The following is a 17,072-nucleotide window of genomic DNA, read 5'->3' on the forward strand; positions in this document are numbered from 1 at the left end:
TTCACCTGAGAACAAAATAAGCAGGCTCCACCAGTACTGAGACACTGCCAGGACTCCAAGGACGTACCTTAACTCTGGATTATTTCTCCACTTTAAGGTAAGTCAGAACTATTTTATTTTTTCCTCTATTTGATTTTCTTCCTATTGTGTGTACTTAAGAACCAAACAGTTGATCTTACCTCTGCTTGTTTTACATTGATATTTATTTTAGAGCAGCTCCAAGGTGCATGGTTAGATTTAAGATAAACAACTGTGTTAGAGAGGTGGATGACAATACTTAAGAGACCTTTTCACTTTTGTGGAATCAAATTAGAGACAAAGGTAGTAGACGTTCACTGGAAATACACCCTCACAGTAATTTCTTCACTTCATGTTGCTTTCAGGGTTATAATGGAGCCTGTATTCACAAGTCTGAGGCTAAAGGTGGCTGTGCTGTTTCTGCTAACAATCCAGCGGAAGACAGGTGAGTCTAATTTTATGTCTAAGGAATATGTTTAAGGTCTCGGATAAGTAAGGCTGAAGCAAATACAGCATTTGTCTTTAATTGCTTTTTCTTGCCCCCTGACTGCCCTTTACACAGGAAGGCACTAATATTCCGATCATAGAGAGCAGAGAATATATGCTCACTGACAGAACTGGTGTTTTTTCTGTCTGCTCCGTGACTCACACAATACAGCGCCCAGTCTGACATGCTCTTAGCTTATGATCCGACAGTAATACGAACTGCTGGATTGCATTGCTGACAATCAATGAACCGTGTACATATAATTTAGGCAGCTGGCAGGTACCCTGCATCACATTCATAGCTTTTTTCATATGTGCTCCTGTTGCTAAGGTTCAAACTGGTGTGTGCATTTGTAAAGTAAGACACTGAGAGTCTTTAATTACTTGATTTCAATCCAGGCTGTGTATTTTGATACACAAACAACACAAAAACAGAGGTGAAAGTAAATCAAGCACACACAGCAGAGTGAAAGAGTACATAAAGAACACATGCAAAGCTCTTATCACGTCTGGGCCCAAAAGGAGGTGCATAGGATTTGAATATTTGCAGCTCTTTGTGTCAAGCTCAGAGACTGCACTCACTTGAAAGTTAGATGCCTCTCCACATGGAAAACACGTCTTCTGTAGATCACAGCATTTTGCCCAGAGGGGCTTTTGCAGTGTAAACATTTGACTGACTAATTTGAGCCTTTTTTTTTTCCTTCAATTTCCCTTCGTCACATCTGCCATTTACATGCTTGTTTTGTGGCAGTGGCATTGAAGTGCTTTCAGAGTGATATAGTGGATTTAATGGTGTCAAAAGAGAGGCTGTTTTGATTTATCAACGTGGTCCATTCAGACGTTTAGCGAAGGTTAATCACCTAGATGGGAGAAACGGTGGTGAGAAGTTTGCTCCAGATGTCTGAGAAGTTGAATGACAACATTACCAAGATAAATAGCTCCGATCTGCTGAAACACATCGCCACGTAATAACAATCAGCTTCGAGTTCTTTCTATAAACGTCAAGCTATCAGGAATAATTAAAATCCATGGCCATAAACAGTGAGTCAGCAGGGTGTGTGTCAACCCAGAAACAGCTTTTAACTGCCACTTGTCAAGTACATTTTTCATGTGTGCCCATCCATTCACTTTTCATCATCATTTGCCCATATATTTCTGACAACTAATGAGCCTCAAGAGTTTTAAATTAATACATAACCCATTTTCACAAAAATACCACTTTTGCTTCTATTCCTGCTCCAAATCCTCCTCAGTTTGACTTAAGAGGCCAATTAGTCTCAGATCAGCACCTACTCCAATCTGAGACTGTTTATGAGCACAAGCCCAGAGCTTGAAAGCCATTAAGTTGGAAAAATATTAATGCATTTGAGAGAGAAATTATTATTTTTCTGTCTTTTTGTATGTTTGTCTTTTGGCCTGGGTAGATGATTATGAAAATTGGAGGGTGGAATCAGTGTATATTATGGATCAGACAAAGCTGACTGTAATTTTTCGGACCCATTAGATGTGACAGAAGCGATGCAAGTGACATCCTCCGGCCCACAGACCATTCAGAAGGCTGAGGGGGAGACAGTCATCTTGGGATGCACGTACACCCCCGGCTCCCAAGACACAGGAGAGCTGGACATTGAGTGGTCCAACGTGAGCCCGGACATGACACAGAAAGACAAACTGGTGGGTGTGGGTTTGAAGACAGAGAGGAATGTTTCAGAGAAAAAACCTGTCTGGGAGGTTGGGCAAATTATGAGAGTGTTCATTAAACATGCAAGAGCTGGGGTTATATATTTTTACCTTTGGGCTCTGTTACTGGGAAAACCTGCTTTTGAAGAGGTGTCATCACTCAACCCAATCTTTGCATTTCAGATCTTATCGTATGCAGGGGGCAAGACGGACAACTACGGCGACCCCAAAAGGCTCAAGTTCATAACGGACCCCAAGCTGGGAGACGCTTCCATCTCTCTCTCTGATCTGAGGCCCTCAGACACAGCCACCTACCAGTGTAAAGTCAAGAAGGCGCCGGGTGTCGACATGAGAAAAGTCACTGTGGCGGTATTGGGTGAGAAGGAACTGTTCTTTTACCGGTTCTACCTGTTCATTTTCTCAGTCTGCTCATTCCTCTTTTAAATGGAGCTCTCACTCTCATGGAATGTAGACACTCTCAGTCAGTGATCACACCTCTCTCTGTAGCCATACCTCACATTGTTCTCCTCTCCCACACCTTTAACCCTCCCATGATGAACTAAAGCATTGATGTGTTTATTTGTTTTTCTGTCTCCAGTCCCCCCATCAGCTCCAAAGTGTTGGGTCGAAGGCGGCGAGGAGAAAGGTGGCACGGTCGCCCTCCGCTGCAAGTCATCTCGGGGATCCGTTCCTCTCACTTACACATGGAGGAGAGAGAGCGGTACCATACCAGCCACTGCAACCCAAGGTGAAGAGGCAACTTTACAGACAAAAAAAGGCTTCTCTATAGCACTTTTCATCATGTTGCATTTGTATAATATGATTGTACTGAAAGCTCTCTCCTGTCATTAAGACCTACAGACTGGAGAGCTTTTGATAAGGAACCATACAGACAGCAACGTTGGAACTTACGTGTGTGAGGCAAAAAATGCTGTGGGCAAAGGACAGTGTAAATATGCACTGCATGCATACAACCGTAAGTCTGTGTGACATCATCATCTAATTTTACTCTTAAGTACTTAACACCAAGGAAGCTTTTAAATTGTCATCTGCATGGTGGAATAGACTGAGTATTTGCTGCAGTCTGTCATACAAGTTGTGGAATTACATGCAAGCCCACAGCCAAGTCGCCAGAAGTAACTGTTGGTGTTTTATGTTTCTGCAAACCACAAAAACATTAAATGTATACATTTCATGATTCTCATATCAAAATATCTAAAATGACATAGTATATAACCTGATTTTGTGATCAGGAGGTGGAGGGGATGGTTGATGGCGTGACACCTAGGCGAGACCACTTTTTGAGACCAACAAACAACAAAACCAATTGTGTTTTAGCGAGTCATTGTTGTGACACCTACTGGGATGGTGACACAAATCTGTGTATTTTAAGTCAAAACGTGATCTTTTCTTTAACCATGACTGAGTGGTTTTTGTGCCTAAACCTAACCACATGTTAACCACAGTCTTGAAATGTAAAGTTTCAATTTATTTGCTACAGAATTACACACACACAATGTTTCTGTGGTTTGCACAAAGGTACAATGCCAAGATTTATTCTAGCTACTGGGTTGCTGCCAAGGAAGGAAAGCTGCACTTCTTTCACCTTAAAGGGGACCTATTATGCTTATTTTCAGGTTTCTGCTTATATTTTGGGTTTCTGCTAGAACGTGTCTACATGCTTTAAGGTTTTAAAACAATTAATTTTCATCATACTGTCTGTGCCCTAATGCCTGTATTCACCCTCTTTCTGAGACACATGAGCAACATTGGCAACAAAGTTTATATGTGTCCCTGATATTAGGACATAGCCACATGTAGCAGTGTAGACTACGTAATGTAAGCACTTGCAGTAATGTGCCTGGAGTAGATGATGATACAAAGAAATTCGTCACGAGCTGATTTCAACTTCTTTCGAAAGCAGAGGAAAAACATTTGTAAACAGAGTATTCAGAACAGTCTGAAGCCTAAGGTTTATGCTCACAGGGATTACTTTTGCAGTCGCTTATCTCATTATTTGGAACTTTGGTCACGTTCAATATTAACATCCGACATTGTAACATTATGACAAAAAATAAGGACAGGCATAATAAAGCACCATGTCTTTTCTTCCAGCTACCAATAAGGTGGGTGTCATAGTCGGGGCAGTGATAGGTGCTCTCCTGCTGCTGCTCCTCCTCCTGCTTCTCATCTGGCTCCTGGTCTGCTGCTGCCACAAGCGTCGCTACGAAAAAGAGGTGGCAAATGAAATAAGGTAACGTATCAAAGCTGGAGACGATTTCAAACATGCATGAGATGGTCTTAAATCTGAAGATCTTTTGATGTGTCACTTGCTTCCTCAGGGAGGACGCCCAGGCCCCAGAGAGCCGACCCTCTAGCAGAGCCTCCAGTTTACGCTCAGTGTTGGCATACCGCACCCACCCCGGGGTGCAGTACAGCTCTGTGAAGAAGCACCTGCCCAGCGTCAGTGAATCAGGACACAGTCCCATCTACACAGGCGAGAGCAACGGCGCATCACAGCCAACCACTGCAGGGGACAGCCGTGCCCCTCTTAAATATGACCATCGATATGGATACCCTGTGTAAACACAATCCAAATGCATCATAGACTTTTTATCTTTAATATGACGACGTCCCTGAAGAAAGGACTTTTAAGTATAACACATATAAAGAACTCCATGTAAAGTATGTATGACAAATGGTGCTTTGCAGTATATTTACCCGGAGAATAATGGGAGTGCTGGTGTGGAACTACTGGGGACTCATAAAATCTTACCTCAACCCTTAGACAAATACAAATGTACAGCTGGTTGACTTTCATAATGCACTGTAGCACATCACTGCTAGTGAATAGGTTCTCATTGTTACACTGATTTTGCTAAAGCTATGTAAAATGTATTTATGTATATGAAAAAACTCGTATTTTTACTGAGGCTTTTTTTCTATGACGCACACGACAATCAATTTATTACTTTTTTAGAAATATGTGTACAATAAAACATGTTTTAATGACCCTCTAAATCCCATTTAGGGTTTGCTGAGCGTTCAGTTTTGTGTCAGGGCTCCATCTTTTATGCTTGATGGTATAAGGGCTGACACAACACAACAACATAACATTTGAAACACATCTCCCACTCACAGGATGCAGGATGTGACAATGTCTTTGTAGAAGATGAAAACTTAATTGAAGGAGTCTTATTTTGGCATCATAATGGAATAAGATATTTTGTTTTGACATGCAAAATTAAATATGATATGAAAAGAAATTATCTATACTGTCAGAGGCTGAAATACAATTTAATTAGAGAGGGTCATAATGTCTGGGAGAGCAGTGAAGATGAAGATGAAGATGAAGATGGTGCGAAACGAGGCGTTAAAATTCTGAACTTTGTACATAAACATGGTGGGAAAAAAATGATCTGTCTGTGTCCGCAGATTGGAAACTGGCTATTTTCAGGGCTGCAACTGGATAAATATAAATTCAAACTTTGAGCTGCTCATGAATCAGATTATTGCGAGAGACTGAAGCCAGTTTTGCCCCTGATCCTCTTATGTGCATTTGCCTCCTGGGAAAAAAAAAATCATTTGCAGAACAAAAGAGCTACCGAATTTCATCATTTGTGTTGTCTGTTTCTCCAGTTTTCGCTCGGCAGCCGGTAAACTAGTTATTAGTCTAACAGCTAGTAGTCGAGGCGCTAACCTGCAGCTGCCACTCTGCAAATCCAGAGTCAGCACTTTGCCCGCAGCCCCACCTCTCGTCTGTATTGGCGTGAACCCATCTTCAAAAGGTGTATGCTGAATTAATAAGAGCTGCAAGAAGTGGTGAGGGTTGGTGGGCCCTTGGTAATAAATTCTGCCAAGGGCCCCCTTAATATCAGCATCCCCTCCCCCCATCCTGCTTGAAACTGTAGAGGCTGTTGAGAAACAGTGTTGCTGTTTCAAATGACCAGAACCAAAAAGCATCAAACTTTCAGTTTTAAGACAGGCTTCCCTCTCTTTCAAATTAGCTTTTATTTAAAAGTTAACAAGCAGCAAGGGGCAGATTATGAGACAATGGGCCCCTGGGCACAGATGTGTAAAAGGCCCCACCGCCTCTCCTACACAAGACTGGAAACACACAACTACGTGGTGACTGCTTTTTTTGTTGTTGTCATTTTGTGTCTTTTTTAGTCGTTTTGCCCTTTTTTCCAACACAGTTTGCATATTTCCTCGTCTGACAGGTTGTTACAGCACACCTCACACACCAGGGCTTTCACTTGCTTGTCCAGCTTCTATTTGGACACCTTGTTGACAATCTCCATGCAAGTGTAGGCCTGGGGGGGTTTGACACTTTGAGCCCCAGGGCCTGTGCCTGGTAGACCCGTTCAGTAATCCATCCATGTGGGCGGCACACATACACACACACTCGCTCAAAACATGTTTACTATGTCTGTGGGCTGTTTTTTTTTGTCACTTGTTTGTTTCACACGAAGACAAATTGAAAACTTGTCAACTTTTGTTGGTACATGCCCACATCTGTATCTCTCCGTTTGCTTGGTTTTTCTCTGAGTACTCGAGTATTTTAAGTGGGTACACAAGCCTGTCCTTTGATCCATGCATGGACTGGAGAAACAGATACAGTAATTAATTACAAATGCTTGTCTGGCAACCTCACTTGGAAACCACATAATCTCTTCTTTTAATAATAAGTTTCTTAGAGGGCAGAACTCCTCATAGTGTTGGCATAGTAATTATTTTTTAAAGAGCAAAGGCTCCCACTGCAGAATGTTCTTTCATATCTAGATTCAAAGAGTTTCCGCATGAAAAAGACCTTTTTTTTAAAGCTATTGTGGAAAAAGAGCAGAATTTCTCCTCAAAATTTGGCTGTGGATTGTTTAGTATAAAATATATCATTCAATACAATAATAGAATCAACTAAGTTAAAGCGTTATTCATGAAGATGGATGAGGACCTGGGTAAGCTGTATTAATTGCTCATGAAATCAGGACTGTGTTTGCTACGACTGGATAGTTATGTATGTAGAACAAGCAAACAAACAATCTGAATTAAATACAAAGTAAAATATAATTGAGGTCAACTTCTTGTTAAAAGTCTGTCTATAAAGTTTGTGTCCTCCCCAGTACAAACTATGGTGATAAGGTAGTGCATTATAAAGGCTCCTGAAGGTGATTCAGAGGTGATTTGCTTTTCTTATCAGGTAACTAGGTGTGTGTGTGTGTGTGTGTGTGTGTGTGTGTGTGAGAGAGAGAGAGAGAGAGAGAGAGAGAGAGAGTGTGTGTGCGGTTTGGTGTTTGTGGCCGAGCTGCAGGAATAACCATTTGCATTCGTAGCCGGCAGAGTGTGGTCTGCGGATTGGCTGAGCTGTCACGCCGCACTGATCCACACACAGTAAAGTGACCGGATATTCCTAATGAGCACATATCCTGCCCACCCCGTGTCAATGCAAATACACCATCACCACTACCTGTGGTCACAACTGATGCAAATCACACCTAAATGCTTATAAATCCCAGCCAAGGAACACGTAAATCCGAGGATTTCACCTTGCTGTGTGCATCCTGCAGACAACTCCAGGCTAGGATTAATGCTTGGATAAACAAAACAACAAAACAAAGGATTCTTCAGCTGCAGCCCAAGGTATTGAGTCAGACAACGTATTGTGACGACAATGAGGCACTGAGAGTGTAAGCAGAAACCTTGAGTAGGATTCAAAGTGATAAAAAGCCTCATGGGAGCCATGTTTGAGGTAAAAATGGTTGTTTTTGCTCCTAATTGCTCTAACCTTGTCACCTCAGCTACACTTTACTTCATTTTGTGTGTGGCCTCCTAAATTGTAGATTTCACATATATTCTTAACCATAATAGGTTTTAATTGAGTCTATTTGGATCTGTTTTATGTATTTCAAGAGCTAAATGTGTGAATCTTTTCCCCAGGCCCCACCGACAAACTGTGACTGATTTCATTCTGTGGGATCAGAAATGAAGAATCCTCTAGTTTGGAGTCTGTGTGCATAATTTTTTGCCTTCATCTGCTTGAACATAGCAAAAACAAAACTCGCCAGAACCCCACACAGACTGCTGAGTGCCACATAGAGGAATAGTGATTCTCATAAAGGTTTACTTTACATTACATCATTATGTATGGGACGAATAAATTGGCCCTCTGGGTAATGACAGGTCTTTTGGCTGTCACCACCGTCTTTTTCAATGTCTACATCTTCTTGACGAGTCTGTGGAACTACAAGCAGAAGAAGAAGTGGAGTCCCAGTGAAACTATCATCTTGGCTCTGTCGGTGGCTAGCGTGGCCCACCAGCTAGTGTGCTACTTCTGGATGACCATGGATGAGGTGGACAGTAAGTGCCACATTGCTGGGATGCCCTACAGCATCATGCTGCTGGTGATCTACAGCCTCAAGTTCACCATCATGTGGGACACAGGCTTTCTCACTTTCTACTACAGCACCAAGCTGGTGAACACACCCAATCAGTGCTACACACATATCCAGGCTGTCATCCTCAAGCACGTCATCTTAGCTGTTTGTTTTATCCCTCTGTGCGGCCTGGGCACCTGCATGCCGATGCTCGTGGTGTTTCACCCTGACAACTACACCGCAACGAACAGCGACTGCGGGGTTTTACTGCCCAACACCTTCTCTGGCAAGATCTACGAAGCCACGTACCTGCTCCTCGCTGATGTATTGCCAGGGGTGCTCATGGTGAAATGCTGCATCTCCATCTCCGTCCACCTCGCCATCCATCTCCGCCACATGAAAGCCAGCACCAACGGAGCCCATGGGCCAAAGCTGGGCTCCCAGATGAGAGTGATCCAGATGGCTTTATCTCTGGTGGCCGTCTTCATCCTCTTCCTCGTGATCGACCTGTACGTCAACTACCAGATATCGGTGAACCATGAGAACATCATTGTGCTCACATTCTTCTTCACGTCCATCTACACGACTGCAACGGCTATGGTGCTAATCTACGGGAAAAAGACATTCTGGAAATCTCTGATACATGAATATAATGTCTGTCTGGATGAATATCCGTGTTTGTCTTGTCTGAAGGTGCCTGAACAAAAGGATAAACCCAGCACTCCTGCAAAAGTTAAAACTTGAGGAGCCAATTTGCTTCTCACTGGCGGTCTTTGTGCTGAAATCAATTGGTCATTGTCTGAACCTATTAAAAACTTTGAAGTAACTTATTCTTTTATCTTTTGCGCCAGCAATTTCAGTAATGACTACTGTCCTGCTTTATCGCTGTTAATTACAATTTCTTACATCAATAAGGTATTTTAGCTGTGTTAGAGCAGAGCTGTTCAAGTGATGCACAGATCACAGCGGGACAGGTAACCATCCTTCCATCCAAATCACACGCTCATCAGCCTGCACCTATGAATATTAATATTTCAGTAGAACAAATAATAGTCAGGCCTGTAAAATAGATCCCAAAGCATGGTTGCCTGGACATGATGTAACCCCGTACCCATCGAAAAATGTTAAAAAATACATGTGACTGTGGCGAGAGTACAGAGCATATTAATAAAACAAGATAGTACACACAGCCTGAATTCTTCTTTTTTTTCATCACAGCAGCTTTAAGAGTTTTTCCTCAGTCAAGTTGCAGATAGTTTAAGCTCCGCACGAGGACAACAGAAGGCTGCTCACAACTGGAAGGTTGCCAGTCCAAACTCCTGCAACAGTCAGGGGAGAAAAAAAAAATCAACTTGATGGGGAAAAGCACTTATAATCGCCACCTTCTCTTGTGTATGTGTTCACTGGTCCTCAACAGGAGTGTACACGCCTGTGCTCGACAGCTCCCAGGTGTGGTCGTGTGTAACTGCAACTGTGTGTGTGGGTGTGAAGCTGGGCGTTCCTGAAAAGTGCACTCATGCCCAGCAAACCTGCCCTGTATAAATAGGTGGGGGGGGGGGTTTGAAAAAAAATGCAGCAGACCTCTTTGCAATGCTCCATTAGTTCACACCCCCTTGGCATCCCGAAGTAAGGTTCAAAGCAGAGATACAATAGTGCAGCTAATCCCCCTCCACGCAGAGGCTCAGGATCCCTCCAGCGGCTAAATGGACAAAGTAAGGAATGGCATATCTTCCTTTGATGCGGGGGAGTTAAGTTGTACAGAGGCCTTGGCTTCCATCCCATCCCCTGTCTTTCTCTCTCCGTTGGAGGCTGTTGGGTTTGGCATGGCGGGAGAAAAACAGCTCAATATGATACATCTCCAGCCAATATAGATGCAATACTCAATAATGTAATATAATACAATTATATTATTATCTATCTTTATTTGTCTTTGTTTGGGAATGACAGTGATGAAAGAAATATTTTAATCCTTTACTTAAAGGAACAGTGTGTAAGATTTAAGGGGATTTAGTGGCATCTAGTGACCAGGATTGCAAACTGCAAGAATTCCTTCAGTGTTCTTTATTCAGGAGGTCGAATTATTTGCAGAGGCCTTCCCTTTCCAAAACAAACAGACACGGCAATTAAAACTGGTGAAAAACACTGAAAAAGTTACAGATCTGTTTCTCCTTTGGCATTTGGCAAATGGACAGCTCACCCAGCACCTGCTGTTGTGGGCTCAACTTTTTTCTCTGGTAACTTAATAAGTGCTTGTATAGTTCTGATCCAGATGTTCAGTAGGTTTTAAACTGGTATAACTCTGAATAAAGTTTCATGTTAAAAAGAAGTGCTCACGTGCACTAACATTCATGCGAGAAGTTTGGATTACATCACTCACAGAGGGAGCATTACTTCATTCTCTGCTCAGGACACCATTACTCTATATCTTCACATCGCAACAAGTAATTTGCTGCAAAATTAATGTTCTGAATGTCATCATTGATGATATTCAAATGTTATACTTAGGTAGAAGTAGCCAAACAACAGTATAGACATACTTCAAAATCACACTTCTGTAAAACTACAAAAATATTCATATCAAAATTACTCAAAGAACAAAAAATAAAATCACTTATTATGCAGAATGCTGCATTTCAGAATATTAACCTAATGTGTTAAACTAATTACTGATTAATTATTTTTGAACATCACTCTATTTTTTTTTCAGCTGATAACAGTGAGGCTAATTTGTTTTACTATATATACTAATGGGTAGCATGTGAATTTTCACCAAGGGCTCAGTGAAGTTTTAACTTATCTTATTCGTTGATTATATTTGTATTAATGATCTGACCTTGCAAAAAAACTGGCAACTAAAGCTGTAAAATAAATGAAATGGAGTAAAAGTATAATACTGGCTTCAAAAATGTAGCAGACTTTAAGTATGAATTGCGGATATACTTAATCACTTTCCACCACTGAATGCTGCATACAACATATTTCAGCAGAAGTTGAGAAAACTGTGTGCAACTTAGTTTGTTCCATCATTGTAAAATAAGAGAAAAAATTAGCTTGCAACCATCTGTGTAGCTTGTTTGGAGCTTGGAAAATCTACTTTCCATTGAGTACTTGCTCAAGGTAATGGAAACAGTGGGGTTTTTTTGTGTGTGTGACCTCAGACACTGTAACAACTCATAGTTAGACACAGATGTGTCACTGGCGTATTGTCAGTTGAGTGGAGGCTGGAAAGACATCTGCATTGTATATGAAAAGAAGGAGACTGTGATGGATGTCCTTAGATTCTATACAGCATGAAGCTGTAAACATGTCTCAGTATAGAGATTGTTTCCATGGAGATGCAACAGAGCATCCAGCCAACCTGGCAGTTGCAACACTGCTCTCCTTGCATGGGTGAACATCGCTTCAAATGGTTATTGCTCCTGAGACATGCAGGGAGAATGATATCCCATACCTCACTATCTGACAGGAAGGAACAGACCATTAGCAATCCAGATTAGCAAGACCAGCACCCATCACACAACTCTTATAAACATCTCATAAACTCCTCCCTGCAGACGGGCTCCCCAGATGAGGCCTCTTTAGCTTCGACATCAGCGTGAGCTAAAGAGGCCTCATTTTCTTACTCCTACTGTAATTGTTTTTGAAATGCATAAATCACCAGTTCCGCATCAGTTTGTTAGATGTTTTAAGCTTGAGTGGGTAATTTTTCACACTATCAGCAGCGTCCAAATGACTGTCTGTGTGAGCGCAGAGTTTCCACTGAGGGCACGGAGAGTAATCTGTATTCACTGTGTTGACAGGATTGTGGTTAAGAGATGGAGAAGATGCCTTTCTAAAATAATCAATGTCACAGAAAAGAGGAGTTTGCTGGTCTTTCAATAGGTCTTTATTTTTGTTCAGTCAACAACTTGTTCATAAAAAAGATCATTATATATCTCTTGAGGCATTGTTTGTATAAAATTTCTTTGATGCTTGTTAGGAAATGCGTACTGTACAAAAAAAGTGAATCCCTTGTACAACAATTAAAAATCTAAAATACTGACAATTTCATTATTGATTCAATTTTATCATTTTCAAAACAGCTTACATGCATAGATTTAGCACTCTGAAGGCACATTATATTGCTGCTTTTAAAGATTTAAACAGCACACAGTAAAGCGGTATGTTGAAATAAGACTCAATTTATGCTGCATAAAAGTAAACCACCTGTGTACACACTGGGTGTGCACAACAATGGCAATATTAAAACTCAATGAATAGCAATAATTTAAATTTCAATAATGAAATGATATAAAAATATCTGCTGAGACCTGAAATATAAAACTCAAGTGAACTTCCAAGGCGTTTCTGTTTGTACCATACAGCGTTTAGAGTTCTTTAAAGGACCAGTTCGAATTATGTCAAGTATGCTTATTTACTTTCTTGGAGAGAGTCAGACGAGAGGATGAACAAAAGTCTCAAGTCTGTGCTGTAAATGTGTAGCAGGAGCCGGCCGCTAGATTAGCATAACAAATGGAAATGAGCAAACAGCTATGTGGCTCTATGTGAAGGTAAAAAATCCACATACACACCTCTAAAACTCACTAATTCACGTTACATCTCAGCTGTTAACAGTAATTCAAGTGTTTATATGCTGAAATATTAATTGTCTGGGAACAGCAATTTCCTTGCCTGGGTCCAGACCTTTGAATCTGCCCACTCCACTGAGTTCAAGTTGACAGATTCTGGTCCGGCATTGTGACATGAAACAATGGTTTCTTGGTTAAAACAAAAAACAACAAATCAGCGCCACGGGGGGACGGACGATTAACCAAGCAGCACCATGGGCGGGTCTAACACCACTGTCAAGCTGTTATCAAGCACGGTCAAGCTGTTGTGTTGGAACCAGTGAGGAATAATTAAAACCACATGTGTGCGCTGGCATGGTAATGGTGCAAACCCAGAGTGGACTTAAAAAGATGTTAGATTCAGTCTAGTGATTGGTTAGTGGAAATCGAATCCCCCTCCCCGACAGAAAGCAGTGAGAGCAGACGCAATGTCAGACTGAAGATGGAAACAGTGGATATATTAAGAGACCTGGATACAGCGTTGGCAGTGGGGTACCACTCTTTGCTACTGAAGCTGGTCAGTGGCCCATGAAGCAAAAATGGATCAACTGCTGCGTATAAAATTACCCAGATGATAGGGTACTGCTTTGGCACTGTGCTCATAGAGCAGCTGCACTAGAAATTTCAGCCAGCTGTACCAGCTACTTCCAGTTTAGTGCTCAGTTAACTTGAATGGGGATAAAATAATCAATCATGCAGCTCTTCGAGACTTTCCAAATGTTATCCAACTGAACGTATTAAATTCTGATTATCCACTGATTTACAGCTGTTTCTTTTGCCATGTAGGTCTATTGGAAAAAGTATTTTTAGGTCGCATCATGTGATGGACCAGTTAGTTGTAATTCCACTGTTTGGCCACTAAGAAGGTTGGCTTCAAAATCCGGCGCACTTCCTGGGGGCCTTAGTGTAATAACTTGACAATTCTGTCTAATATAAGGTGAGTAATCACCACAGGACTCTTCTCTGGTTACTTGGCAACTGCACATAACCACTTGCAAAACCACAACTTGTAGTTAAACAATTATGGTTTATTAGTGAGCTTTAGAGGTGTTGGTAGGCGAATTTGTTCCCGTCACACAGAGCCAGGCTAGCCGTTTTCCCTTGTTTCCAGTCTTTATGCTAAGCTAAACTAAACTAACTGAGATACATATTCATCATACAGATGTGAGAGTGGTATCAATCTTCTCTCTCAGCAAGAGAGCGAATTTCCCAAAATGTCAAACTATCACTGTCAAAAAACATACTTCCACTCAACACTAACATTGGCGTTATGCAGTTTGAGAGCATCAGTTACAGTATTCAGTTCATCATAAACAACAAAACAAATAATCTGCAGCACATTCATTAATGCCATCCAGTGTCTAAAACTTTGTGGTTTGGGGAAATGGGTTTGATCATATTACTGAACATCATCATCAGACACAAAACGACTACATGTCAAACTAACACTTACATTCTGTACATTGTATTCCCTGCTCTTGATCAAGTTCGAATACAGCTTTGTCCTGCTCAAATATGGAATGCTGGCAAACAGCTCAGAGGGGAAAAAAATCATCCAGTGTCACTCCAGCACATAAAAGCTAAATATTACATTGCAGCATTGGTCATTCCATTTCCCTGCGAGTCATAAAGTCTGTACAACATACTAATTTTTCTTTAAGAAAAAAAGCATCTAATCACTGTTTCATTACCTCTTAAAAAGCCCACTGTATCCAAGGCTGCAGTGACCTCATGTACCAAAAATCATATATCCATTTCTGCGCAGTAGTACCCTCTTAGGACAATAACCCCATATATATTCTTCCTTGCGGCTTCAAAACAAAACATCAGCTAAAACTTGAGAACAAAGGACCGCTCGGCATTAGTGACTTGCATCAGAAAGAATTTTCTTGTGCTGAAATCTTGCACACACACCACGTAGATGGTCCTGCATCTGTACCATACTGTGGCGTTTTTACAATGCCACGGATGAAACTGTGCTTTCATCACAGCCAAATCAAAGAATTAGTGTAACTTTAAAGCCCGTGTGCAGGTGTAGCCTTAGTGGGGGGTGTGCTCGTATGTGGGGAACATCGACTTCCGTGTCTTCGGAGGCGGCGGGGGAGGTTTGCTCTCAATTTTCATTGGTAGTGGAGGAGTGAACTGTGGGGAGAGAGAGTTCACGTTAGGACTTCAAATAAAAATAAAAAGAGAATATTTTAACGTTTACATGTCATTAAATATGCATTAGTGAGGGGGTGCTATTTTCTCGAAGCAGATGTACCTCTGAAGAGAACCCGGGGTTGTCAATCTCGTGCGGGTGTTTCTTCGGAGGCATGGGTGGGGGTGTCCCTGGGGTGTCAATGGTATTGACATCATTGTCACTGAGAAGCGATGAAAAACCTACGACGGGAGAGAAGAAATAAAAGCATTTCAGACCGCATTTATCTGTGAATATGTGTATGTGTGTGTGCGTGACCTGATTAGGGCTATAGACCAGAATGTGCTTACACAAGGTTAGCAGGCATGGTATTCTTCCTTTTCTGTGTGCAAGGCATATTTTTTAAGAGAAAATAAAATGATGACACGCAGTGCGGTGTTTGTCTGAGCAATACTTATTTGTTACATACTGGAGCTGCGTGGTGTGCGGGGAGTGTGTGGAGAGGCAGGTAGCGGGCTGAGAGGGTTAGACAGGCTGAGCTGGGATGAAACACCCTGGAACAGGGAGAGGGTGAGCCGTCGGTCTCCTAATTGTAAACTCTTGGGTCTCTGCTGCTTCTCTGGAGGAGTCTGGAATAAACACCGGAAAACAAAGACATAGGCTTCCATGTAAAACAGCCAACCGTAATGGAGCTGCTCCCAATGCACAGCTGAGTAACAGAAACTCAATATTGGGATGATATGGTTTTGTAAACAGCTTATATAATCACCTGAGTGCAAGTGGGGTGTCACGGAAATGAAAATGGCAGAACATCTATAAAAAGATAGCGCCTGAACATAAGGCCTTACTTCGTCTGCATCGGACGGCCTCTCCAGTAGGACCTGGGATTTGCTCACACTCCATTCCTTTCTGTTCTTTCTGGCAATCCTGTTGTCTTCCTCCGAGCGGGACAAAATCGAGGTCCTGCGATCGCTGGGGCGGGACAACAAGGAACTGCTGGTGAATAATCAGGGGCAGAGAGAGAGATGCAGAAAGATGTACAATCATAAAGACATTTCGATTTGACCAAAGACAAAAAAAGAAGCAGTCTGAGTATTAAAGGCAACACAGTGTCAGACAAAACCAGACAGGGGAAAAGGTGGACAAAGAAAGCAGGGAGAGGATGCAGGGACTGACTCTTGGGAGGAAATGCAGGAAGGTCCATCTGAGGATGCGGAGCCGCTGGAGAGGCCCGAGGAGGCGTTGGAGAGGGTTGAGACAGTAGACATGCGACGCAGGGTGGAGGACAGGATGTAGGGCATCACTACCGAGCCCACGCGGCTCTTCTTCCTCTCAGTGAGAGAGCAGGGCTGGGACACACAAATGGGATTAAGCATCATCGGGGGAATCTTGGCAGGGGAGGAGCACAATGACAGGCAAAACTCGGGTCGGCGATGGACTGGCTAAAGGAAGATTTATGGTCCTGCGCTAATATAACGTACACTCTGCTTTGAATGAGAAGCGTTTGATAGGAAGGCAAGAGGGCCAATAGCTTAAGTTGGCACCCTCTTACATTAAATTGAGTTTGCGGCTGGCAACGCACCAAGGTTATGACGCCATAATGCTTCTCTACTTTCTCCCGAAGGTCTTGGAAGCAAGTAACCAGACGATTGTGTAAGGGCTTCAGCTGCTCCGTCGTCTTCTCCCCGTGGATGCGAATCCCATCTGCCAAAACAGGGATCTAGAGGGGGAGACGGGCACTTAAGTATTACAAAATGTGCTCTGCTTTGA

General features: G+C 42.2%; 3 protein-coding genes across 10 annotated transcripts in view; 2 read left to right on the forward strand and 1 right to left on the reverse strand.

The window, feature by feature from the left end:
• Positions 1–5,232, forward strand: vsig8b (V-set and immunoglobulin domain containing 8b). The gene is made up of 8 exons (XM_049579994.1): positions 1–97; positions 384–463; positions 2,009–2,178; positions 2,368–2,560; positions 2,783–2,932; positions 3,038–3,160; positions 4,300–4,438; positions 4,527–5,232. Exons 2-8 carry the CDS (start codon positions 391–393, stop codon positions 4,768–4,770), a joined length of 1,092 nt encoding a protein of 363 aa, XP_049435951.1. The 5' UTR covers positions 1–97; positions 384–390; the 3' UTR covers positions 4,771–5,232.
• Positions 5,233–8,321: 3,089 nt separating this feature from the next.
• Positions 8,322–9,299, forward strand: LOC125890519 (uncharacterized). Its single transcript, XM_049579194.1, has one exon. The coding sequence runs from the start codon at positions 8,322–8,324 to the stop codon at positions 9,297–9,299; it is 978 nt and encodes a 325-aa protein (XP_049435151.1).
• A 3,128-nt stretch (positions 9,300–12,427) lies between these two features.
• The window catches only part of dock5 (dedicator of cytokinesis 5), a 46,133-nt gene continuing 41,488 nt past the window's right edge, over positions 12,428–17,072 (reverse strand). For 5 of the 8 annotated variants that reach the window (XM_049579985.1, XM_049579980.1, XM_049579984.1 and 2 more), the window contains 6 exons: positions 16,885–17,022; positions 16,479–16,651; positions 16,151–16,298; positions 15,772–15,931; positions 15,426–15,544; positions 12,428–15,304 (listed from right to left, as the gene is read on the reverse strand). In XM_049579985.1, coding sequence (XP_049435942.1) covers positions 15,203–15,304; positions 15,426–15,544; positions 15,772–15,931; positions 16,151–16,298; positions 16,479–16,651; positions 16,885–17,022 — 840 coding nt within the window. In that variant the 3' untranslated portion in view covers positions 12,428–15,202. The remainder of the gene's footprint in view (positions 15,305–15,425; positions 15,545–15,771; positions 15,932–16,150; positions 16,299–16,478; positions 16,652–16,884; positions 17,023–17,072) is intronic. The other 3 variants (XM_049579982.1, XM_049579981.1, XM_049579983.1) reach the window with 2 other exon arrangements.

The sequence above is a fragment of the Epinephelus fuscoguttatus genome, linkage group LG6 (assembly GCF_011397635.1).
Source record: "Epinephelus fuscoguttatus linkage group LG6, E.fuscoguttatus.final_Chr_v1".
Taxonomy (NCBI): domain Eukaryota; kingdom Metazoa; phylum Chordata; class Actinopteri; order Perciformes; family Serranidae; genus Epinephelus; species Epinephelus fuscoguttatus.